The sequence below is a fragment of the Chenopodium quinoa genome, unplaced genomic scaffold (assembly GCF_001683475.1).
Source record: "Chenopodium quinoa cultivar QQ74 unplaced genomic scaffold, ASM168347v1, whole genome shotgun sequence".
Lineage (NCBI taxonomy): Eukaryota > Viridiplantae > Streptophyta > Magnoliopsida > Caryophyllales > Amaranthaceae > Chenopodium > Chenopodium quinoa.
This window is the reverse complement of record NW_018745170.1, coordinates 408,481-419,016: the sequence shown is the minus strand read 5'-3', so window position 1 is coordinate 419,016 and position 10,536 is coordinate 408,481. Positions and strand designations below refer to the sequence as shown.

The 10,536-nt window shown below is 34.7% G+C and overlaps 1 protein-coding gene and 1 long non-coding RNA gene across 2 annotated transcripts; one reads left to right on the top strand and one right to left on the bottom strand.

Moving 5' to 3' along the window:
- Nucleotides 1-205: 205 nt before the first annotated feature.
- Nucleotides 206-3,520, bottom strand: LOC110710295 (40S ribosomal protein Sa-2-like). Its single transcript, XM_021888573.1, has 5 exons — nt 3,204-3,520; nt 1,918-2,180; nt 1,616-1,813; nt 1,101-1,296; nt 206-494 (listed from the first exon to the last, which is right to left on the bottom strand). Exons 1-5 carry the CDS (start codon nt 3,328-3,330, stop codon nt 397-399), a joined length of 882 nt encoding a protein of 293 aa, XP_021744265.1. The 5' UTR covers nt 3,331-3,520; the 3' UTR covers nt 206-396.
- A 1,770-nt stretch (nt 3,521-5,290) lies between these two features.
- Nucleotides 5,291-9,247, top strand: LOC110710405. Its single transcript, XR_002509161.1, has 6 exons — nt 5,291-5,613; nt 5,778-5,875; nt 7,376-7,548; nt 8,245-8,297; nt 8,392-8,524; nt 8,865-9,247. It is a non-coding gene; the product is annotated as an uncharacterized LOC110710405 (long non-coding RNA).
- Nucleotides 9,248-10,536: the final 1,289 nt, after the last annotated feature.

Below are 10,536 nucleotides of genomic sequence, written 5' to 3'. Positions count from 1 at the left end.
AATTTATGAAGTTTTCCATAAAATTCAATCTTTCTTTCAAGTATCAAAAAATTCATCTGACTGGTTGAATACTTGGATTTAAGTGTGATAATACTGTGATGATACAATATCTTTGGATAATGAAAAAAACCGTGGTTAACAATGAATTATAAATTATAACAGTAGCACATTAACATATAAACTAACATACTACAACAAAATGACATTAATCTCTGAAACTCAGATGATGAACTATCTCATTAAAACAAAAACACTGATTGGATTACAATCACTGGTGTCACATTACTTCATTGTCTACAACTAGAAGTGTATCAAAGTGTGTTGCTTTTAATTCAATGCCAAAATTTTGAGGGTTGCCTTTGATGAACAAGATTTTGTCCCCTGTACTACTGCTCATTACCATCCAGAAGCGGGTGGAGCAGCAACCTCTTCCCAACCTTCGGAAATCGAAGATACTGGAGCTTCTGCTGATACTGCTGCTGCTGCTACTGGAGCTGTAGAAAGCACAGACAAAAATAATCACTGTAGGCACATCACAGTTTCCTCTCATCTACTTACACTACAAAAGCTAAGATTCGTGAGTCTACATACATAGTCCAACTCTTACATCTACTGGATGTATATTTTATTGAATTGTTAATTCTATACACGGGAACAGTGTTGATTAACTCGCGGTATGAGATTTGGTATAGGAATGCTACTCTGTACATAGTTTTTAAATTGGACTGAAGATGAATACTTTCACATATGAATTTGCCTTTCTCGGATTGCAGCTGTGGAATTCCAATGTGAAAACATTATGAAGAGGGGCTAATTCACCGGCCCCCCCGCAACTGCAATCTGAGAAAGGCAAATTCATATGTATGTGTCTATGTTGAGAACTTGAGATGCACCATATAGTGTATATGAAAGAGTGAAATCATCCACTAACTTGAGAATAAATACTGACATTCCACTGATCAAGTTAAAATTATCAAGTTAAAGCACTAAATGTTAGATTTAATAAAAAAAGGCTCACAGTTCCCAATGATTTTCCATAATCAACAGTCGCAACGGGAAATTTAGCCCATCTATGAAAAAAAAAAAAGAAATATGGTTACCTGGAGCAGTAGCCCACTCAGCATCAGAAACTAGAGGAATTTGACCAGCTGAAGCAATCCCCTCAGGAAGTGGAGCAGAAGCCCACTGGTCTCCAATGAGAGCAGCACCACCATAGTCACCGTAGTCAGCAACAACAGCTTCTTGCTCTTCTGTTTCTTTTCGCTCTTCCGGCTCTCGATAAAAGAACAGGTCAACCTAGACAAAGTAGGCATATTAATATCAGCTAAACAGACAAAGTACCCAATTACAGCAGGATACTTGGCGTTACTTCTTGTGAATCGCAAATTAAAGAGGTAGAAGTAACTAGTTTCACTCTATAACACTGTGGCACCGTGTCTCTTGTACTTAAATTACCACAAGAACAAATCCAGAGACGGATAAATACAATGTTGTCAGCTACAATCCTTGCCTCGTCACATATTGCAAAGTGAAGAGGTGGTAATATCACAAACACAACTTTACGTAAAAGGTACCAATACAATGTCCGCTAAGTAATCACCAAAATTAAACTCACCATAACATCCCATTTCTGTCCAACGCCAATGGTTCCACGCATTTGAAGAACCATCCTAGCCAGTAGCCAGTACAAACAACCAATGCTGTGCCTGCCCTTGTTGTTAGCGGGGATGGCAATGTCAACATATCGCATAGGTGAATCAGTGTCACAGAAAGCAATGGTAGGGATATTTCCAAGAGCACCCTCTTTGATAGGCTGAAGACAATTCAATGCTATACATCAGAAGAATGAACAAGACAGCAATAAATGATGAAATATAAATTCAAAAAAATGTTAGCACATGTAGATGAGGCAATAACCTGGTGATCGGTACGTGGATCAGTCAGAATGAGAAGACGAGGTTCACAGAAACTGGTCTGAAGCTGATTGGTGAAGGTTCCAGGAGTATGCCTTCCTGCAATAGCCTGGGCTCCAGTGTACTGAGCAAACTTCAGCACAGCTCTCTGACCGTATGGCCTGGCTGACTGAACAATAATGTCCTGAGGGTTTTCAATAGCAACAATAACCCTAGCAGCCAATTGAAGTTTTTCCCATGTCTTTCCCAAATTTATGATGTGAATACCTGATAGTACATGTTGTCAGATTTAGATAAGGTGTAGCATCTCTTATCCAATAATGTTTAGGAATTTGAACCATAATAGTGAAACTAATATCCACACAGAATTGAAATGTTGCAGGGGAGACAAAATTAAAAACATCTAAACCAATCAAAAAAGGGAAAATCGACCTTCTGTTCTTATATTCACACTTTCAAACTAATATCCAATAATGCAGCTTGCTTGAACTAACAGATAACCAAAAAAAAATGAAAATTCGAAAAGTGGTCACCCTAACACCATGTACCTTGTCATGTCTCAGGTAGCTTGAAGAACAACATACCATTACAGAGTATGTATTCTACTACATTCATACATTATTCCACAACAATTAGGTACCATACACACTGGTATAAAAGTCTTCAAATATAAAATCTATAAAGCCAAAACCTATAATCAATCGAATCGACTCTTCCATTTGCCTACAAACCACATATTGGACAACTGAAATGGGTGTAATACTTGAAATGGGTGTAATACTTGAGTATAACCCATAATGCATTAGAGAAAAGGACTAACCCAGCATATCCTTATTATATTCTTCCTAGTATTCAGACTCTAACTTGTCCAACCAATACAGCCTAAAATACCACTATTCGTATTTAGTCGTCGCATTACTAGTTCGAATTACACTATCAACATGACTATTAATTCCAAACAAATGGAATAATAAGCTCAAAACTATAACAGCATTGCAAGCGCAATATCCATAATTAGTAATAACCCCATCCACATTCCTCTTATACAGAAACAACTGCAAATTAACACCTTTAAATTGCATTGCATTTGTTTCAAAAAACAACAAAACCCCATCAACAATAACATCAATTTCTATCTCATTAATCACTCTAAAACAGTTTTAACACAAAAATAAGTACACCCCAGAATATAAAACATAGATTTAAATCTAATAAACAAAATGCAAGACAAATTTATATGATTAATTCTTATAAAACTCAATAAATTCAATCAGAATAAGAGAGAGATACCGTCAGAACGGCGTTTGTGGGTGTAACGCTCCATCTGAAAGTCGCAATTTTTGGTGCCAAGATGAACATCAGCAGCAAGCATCATTTGGATGCCTTGCTCTTTCGGGGTCAAACCTCTTGACTCCATTGTTGCTGGCTTGCTGCTGCTTTGATTTTCTCTCTCTTAACGCAGAAAAAAGGGTTTCGAGTTATGGAGATGGCCAGGTTGAAGAGAGTATAGCTCGGCAGAGAAGAACTGAAAATTGTTGAAGGAAAACAACACAAATACTGTATCAAAGCCCAACGTCTCGTACAAACCCTAGTTTTTGTTTATTGACTTTACTACCCTCTCCATTTCTACGGCTTATTTTTCATTAATATAAAAATATAGAATATTTAGCGAGTGAGAAAAGTGGCAAATCTGTTGGTCTCAAATTTGATTTAGGTCGCATAACTTATACGAGTATATGTTTATACAAGTGAAGTGTAGTACACTCATACGGAGTATGGTTATAGGTTTATAAGTTTATAGTTGTCAACGAATGAGTGCAATGTGACCAATATCAAATAATCTTTTATCTAAGTGGACCTCAAAATTTGGATATTCATTGTGTGTTTTAGCACTTCCTTTATTGATATTACGCATAATAGAATTTTGACTTTTTAACACGACCTTGTAAGCTTATCTAAGTTAAGGCCCTGTTCACTTCACCTTAAAAAAATAATATTAAGTAAAAATAATTTCAATTCAGTAAAAATAATTTTAGTTCAGTAAAAATTTCGGCTCGGTAAAAATAATTTCAGTTTAGTAAAAATAAGTTCAGTTTAGTGGAAATAATTTTAGTTCAGTAAAATTCAGTAACTTTAAAGAATATATATAATAGAAAATCAGTAAAAATAATTTTAGTTCAGCAAAAATAATTTCAGTTCAGTAAAATTAATTTCATTTCAGTAAAAATACTTTAAGTTCAGCAAAAATAATTTCAGTTCAGCAAAAATAATTTCAGTTCAATAAAAATAAGGTAAAGTGAATGGGGCCTAAGTCTTATATAATCATATTATCATTTTCCTTATAATGATCAAATATCGATATCCGTTTTACTCTTCCCTTCTCTTGATCTTCTTCACTCATTTTCCCTTATTAGTTGTTAAGTTTAATTATCTTTTATTTCTCTATTCCACTACCTACAATTACCTTCAACAAACAAGTACTCTTACTAATGTGACTACTCTAGCTACTAATTAACCTTACTTGGCCTTAATCTTATGTTTCATCCAAATGACCTAATGCTGCAATCAGGGTTAGTCACAAAGGTTAATTAGTATAGGAAAGATTTGTAGCGGACTAGGGGAGGATCCATAACACATAATTGGACTAAGTTTGTTAATGGGTTGGGTTGTTCGCAGTTTTGAGTAGTGTTGGCTTGACTTGGGCTAGATCGTGAGTCTAAGGATGTGTGCTATTACCCATTATGGTTTAGGTGGTTCATGGATTGGGAAGCAGGTTTTAATTTGTTAATTTTAAAAAAATGTATTTGGTTCGATTTAACCATGTTGGTGGGATTAATTTGTAGTTTAGATTCTCCCATCTTTATTGTGTTGGTGTGTATTGGATCCTTACTGCATCAAACTTGATTGACTGTTTAGCGGGTTAATCCAAGTATATAGTGACATATTTTAGAAAGATCAAGCATAACTAGATCAATATGAAACTGAATCAGCTAGATTATTCGTTCAATTCAATCAAGTTCTAATTTTACATGGTCCAATTCTTAGCACATAAGATGTTATTTTCGAGTTTTTATGTGGTATTTTATGGAGTTAGCAAACACAAACTTCATTTATATGACTACACATAAAAACAATAGACGCATTTCATAATAATGAAGATGTATTAAGCAAAACTTGACCCAATGGTATGGATTTAACCTCATGACTTAAAACATATGATCAAATCCCACTAAGGGTCTAAGGTGCTAAAGATTTTTCCTCACTCTCAATAAGTCTAACTTGCAAAGTTGAACTAAATAGATCGTTAAAAAGTAAAAATATTGTAAATCTACAATTATGCTAGTTTCTTGCATCGATCCAAATTACATACCTCACATAGTCACATGCGCACAAGTGCACAACAACATCGGAAATGAATGTTTAGTGTAGTGCACTAGTGTGGAAGCCAAAAAAATCCTTGCAAGCTCATTCAACATCCAACAAAAAAATGTAACCCAGTGAACAACTTAACGTCCACACCAAAATCATGGCCCTTCCTCACGAGTTCCAGAAGCTACTCATATTTCACAACTTCACTCTCTTCATTCTTCAAAGAATCACAGTACAACTTCTTACTCTTAGGGTTTTCTGTTTAATCAGAGCTCGTTTACTGGAAACATCCAATCAATCATGGCGACCCAAATGATCAAAGATACGAAAGGTATTCAATTTTATTTTATAAACGTACCTTAATTATACGATTTATACTTTCCAATTGAATGTAAACTTGCCTAATTGGATTTATAGCAGTTAAATTATGTTATATGCTAATTTTATGATCAAATTTCTGATTTTTTGACGTGGGTTTGATGAATTTTGGTGTAGTTAGTGACTGATGGTTTGCTCTAATGAAGTTCTGACAAGGGAGATTGGCAGAAGATGAATACTCTAGTGTTAAAGTGCGTGTCACTCCTATGTTCTTGGTAAATGATTTATTTATCTTTTTACTTTATACTATAGGATTGTTGTTCCGTTTGATTATGTGTGTATGTGGAATTTAATTAATTCTTCGTAATTTGATAAGGAATTGGTATTTCCATCTGTAAGGCGAAATTCGGAACAATTGATTTATGTCTCGAACTAGTTTGGTATTCAGGAATGTGTGATAAGCCGTAGAATGTAGCTAGATCATCTGGAAGAAAATGTTCAAATGTAGAATTGGTATATTCATTGCTGTATTAGTATTTGCACTCCATTGTTATGTGTTGCATCATTTCTCATTCGGAACAATTGATTTATGTCTTGAACTAGTTTGGCATTCATGTAATGTGTGATAAGCTGTAGCATGTTGTTAGATCATCTGGAAGAAAATGTCGAAATGTAGAATTGGTATATGCACGGCTGTATTTGTACTTGCATTCCATTGTTATGTGTTGCATCTTTTCTCTTATATAGCTTAATCATGTTGTAGAAGGTTTGTTATGCATGTTTTCGTTATTTTCCGGGCAGGGGAGGGTTTAAAGGGGGTGGATTGTGGTTTGGGAATGAAAAAGATGCTTTCACTCTTCACTACTCTGTATCTTTTCAATGCCAATTGCTAGTATATTGAAAATGAAGTCTTACCTTATAGTGTTGTCTGCACTTTCGAGTAGTAGAATTAAGTTACGTCCACTATTTGTTTGCAACAGTAAAATAAGGAGCTCGTACTGAAGCAGGTGAAGTGTGGATGAAAAGAATTACTATTTACAGCCACGATTTAGGGACAATTTACTAGTGATGAATAGAGTTTCAGTATAATATGTAATGGACTTTAAATCTAACTTGTACACTTTACTGATTAAGAGGAAATTTAAAGGGGAAAGCTTGGAAATTTGATTAAACAGATTTATGATTTCTTACATAAGGTAGTAGGTTTAGCCTACAAAGCTCATATTAGTGACTTGAGGTCACAACTCTCCAATAGTGACTTTAGGTCACAAGTCTCAAAGGATTCACTCCAAAATTCTGCCTACTTTCTCATTATCCCTCTTCCCTTTTTATACTTACATTCTCCCTCTCCCTAGGATGATTCTAGACTGAGTTCTTTTGTCTCATGTGCACAGGTGGCATCTCTCAGTGCATTGCCTATTTACTCTTCTCATGTACTACATTTGATCACTATTAACTAACTAAGCAACTCGTAATACCCTTCCCTTAAGACAGTTCATTACATAGTAGAGGTTTTCGTTGAAGGATTCATGGACAGAAAAGATATAAGCTTTGTGAAAGTACAGTTTCATTTTAGTTGGGGTTATGGCAATTTGAAGTATGCATTCAGTCGATTTGATTGATCATTGACATGGGATCATGTTTCAGTGCCCTGAATGTAACAATAATCTTTAATATATTTTTCTACAAGGAATGAATTGGGGCAGATATTGGCTTTTTACTTTTTTTTATAGAGATTCAACAAGTGCTGATAATTTGCTTTTTTTACAATTCAGGTGTCAAAGATCGTAGGATTAGGGAATTGACCTCTGTTGTGCAGAAAAAGGTTTAAGTTTCCATAGAATACTGTTAAGCTCTATGCTCAAAAACTTAACAACAGTGGGCTTTGTGCCATTCATCAGTCTGAATCATTGCGTTACAAACTCCTTGGAAGATTGGCTTTGAGGAGGTACAAGAATTGCCGCTTTTTAATTGGTTTACTATGTGCTAAATTGCACATGTTGATCCTGGTCAAATGTTATTTATTTTCCCTCTTTTTTCTTTAGGGGTTGGATAGGGTTATTGCTTACTACCTGATTTGTCTTGTGATTGTATTCTGTAGTATGTTTTTTTGTGAACTGTATTGAATTCGTTTCCTTCAGTCAATTGATTTTCTTGCATTCCTGTCTAATTGTGGAAACCTTTCTCCTGTTGCATTGTCATCTTTACAGGGAGTTGGTCTAACTTTACAACCTTTCTCGTGTCTGAGGATGAATATACTAATCTAATCATCCACCCATCAAAGCTGGAAGACTTAAAAGTGTTTTCCAGAAACAGCTTGGATGTGAAATATTGATTGTGATCAATCTTTGACACTTAAAAGAGTAGGAAACTTCTATACTTGTATCCCACTTGGTGTTAGTTTATTGCCATGTCCAACTATATTACTTTGGTGTTACCACATCTTACTATAGATTTATGGTTTTGCTACCTCAATGACGTTACTAAACTTGAATAGTATTGATCTGTTTTAACTTATTTAGGTGCCTATAACAATTAGATGGGATACAGGGTATCAAGTGGGAGGTCTCGTGGGATAGAGGATGTCTACAAGAATATTTTTTTCCACTCGTTTGCTAACTACGTCTCCATGTTATCTTAACAGGCATGCTATAATGTTGTGGAGTTTGTTATGGAGAATGATCTAAGAAACTTGAGGTATGTACCTAAACCTGACTATGTGACTATACTTTGGAGCGATCATTAGCTCGTGGATCTCAGTGGATTAATCTTCCTAATCATCTCCTTTCAGGTTATTGTGAGTGGTATGCTTCGGAGCTCAGCATGCCAAGTCCATGAAGTCCAAGTCTAGCTACACGATCTCTTCCCGATAGCCTGTCAATGAGTATACTGACTCAGCTGCGAGACACATTTTCCTTAGACAGGTTTAGGTTTCTTCGCTTATCATTTTTGTTTTTTTTTTGCTCATTACAAGGTTCTTTTTTCTAAGATCTCTGTCCAGTTGAAGTTAACAATTATGGAGTGCTAATAAAGACAGTACCAACTCAGCTAACATAATACTCCTTAACATTGTACAAGTGTTTTTTTTTATCCTTTTTTAAAAAAAAATTTACTCTGCTTTTCCCCTTCCTTTAACCCTGTGCCTCATACTAATGTTTACCTTGGGGACGGAGAGAGAGAGTTACCTAAGTGCAGTTTCCGGAATGAAGTGTTGAAGTCCGTGGAGTTTAGCCTGACGTCTTTATTTGGCATTATGTTAAACAGGGTGTCCCTGGTTTTAAAGTCAAAGTCATTGCTCGATTGGGTTATCATGGGGAAGCAGGAACCTCCCATTCCGTACCCGATTTCGTTACTATTTAGCATCACAAGGATTAGGAGTTCTTCTTTCAATCTGCAATTTTGACGTCCAACATCGAGATCCCTGTTCCAGTTCAATTCTTTTATTGCAGTGGCTTAATTATAGATTTAGACAGCTATATATTAGAGTCATCGTATATTTAGATACAAGTTTGGCAAGTGAATTTAGAAAAATTGTTTCATACAGAGAGAGCGATTGCTATGTTTATTTATTGAAATGATATGCTTTATCAACAACATATACTCCGTAATGATGATATTCAGGGAAGGAAATTTTCTGGTTTGTGACAGTCTTTAAAGTTTATAAATTTATTAAACCCTTATTTATGAATTCTTAAATAATCTTATGGCCTGTTTGGTATTGAACATTTCATTTGAAATGATGGATTTAGCCCAGCTCATATGTTTGGGAATACCAAGTATTTGCATTTGGATTTGCCCATAGGATTTGAAATCCATTCCCAAAGGTAGTCATTTCAAATCCAAAATTTGCTCTCCCCGACTCTCTCTCTTCCTCTCAGCCACCATTAAAGGCTTAAGCAAGCTTAGCTTTACAATCTTTCCTTTCCTCCTTGAAACCTGTATGCCATTCTATTAACTTTATCATTTTTCTTTGCAATTTAATTAATTTAGATAAGGTTTTTTTTGTTTTTTTTCCTTTCTGAATCATCATTAGCAATTTATTTTAATTTAGAGTTGCAGGCTTGCTCTGGGTCTTTTGCATAGACGATCGAGTAGAATTGCGACAACATTATTGATTACCCATATAATTTGAATTTCTATACTTAAAATTCTTATGTTTCCCAAACAAAAATTTAGAATTTAAAATCCATCATTTCAATTCCAGAAATTCAATTTAGTTATTTGAAATGAATTTCTTGTTTCCAAATGCAACCTTAGTAAAATCTCAAATGTACTCTATCCAACGTATATTGGGTAACCCTTGTACCCAACTCTTCATTTTTATTTGGGCAGCCCAAAGCTCGATCTATTGAGATCATTTGTAGCTTACATGCTTCCTAGATAGTGCAGAACAATTTCTCAAGTTGAATAATATTAAACTTGATCTGAATAGCACATTCCCTTAATGGGTCTATATTCTCTCATTAGCTTAGGGGCATATATATTGCTCACCTAAATTGCATTTATTTCAAGAAATATAAGCTCATATAAGGGTTAGTTAATTCAGATTTAGTTATATTCAGATAAATTCATATTCAGATAGTTTCATACTAAGTATTACTTTAATGGTCTCTCTACATGACAATTTTTAAGAGCATATAACATTATTATTTACACTGTACCAAAAATTCAAAGCCTACACTGCACTTGGTATCAATAATAGATGGATATAAGTACATAAATCATCAAGATCTTTGATACAATGCATCTCTTATGGCGAAGACGAGGAAAATTATACTTTAGTACCATAACTTTTGACTACTAGATCAACATGGACAACGTCTATTGAATCCATTAAACCGTTGCATAAGCCTTAACCGTTGGATCAGACCAATGCATTCTCTAAATACAAATGTAACAGTATCAAAACATGTCTAAATTGTTATATAAATCCATT

Bases quoted from the DNA above. Each gene is read 5' to 3' on its own strand.
- LOC110710295 (XM_021888573.1), bottom strand. From the start codon at position 3,330: ATGGAGTCAAGAGGTTTGACCCCGAAAGAGCAAGGCATCCAAATGATG. The intron at 2,181-3,203 runs GTATCTCTCTCT...ATGTACTATCAG, and splicing joins CCACAAACGCCGTTCTGACG to GTATTCACATCATAAATTTG. The intron at 1,814-1,917 runs GTTATTGCCTCA...AATTGTCTTCAG, and splicing joins ATCCACGTACCGATCACCAG to CCTATCAAAGAGGGTGCTCT.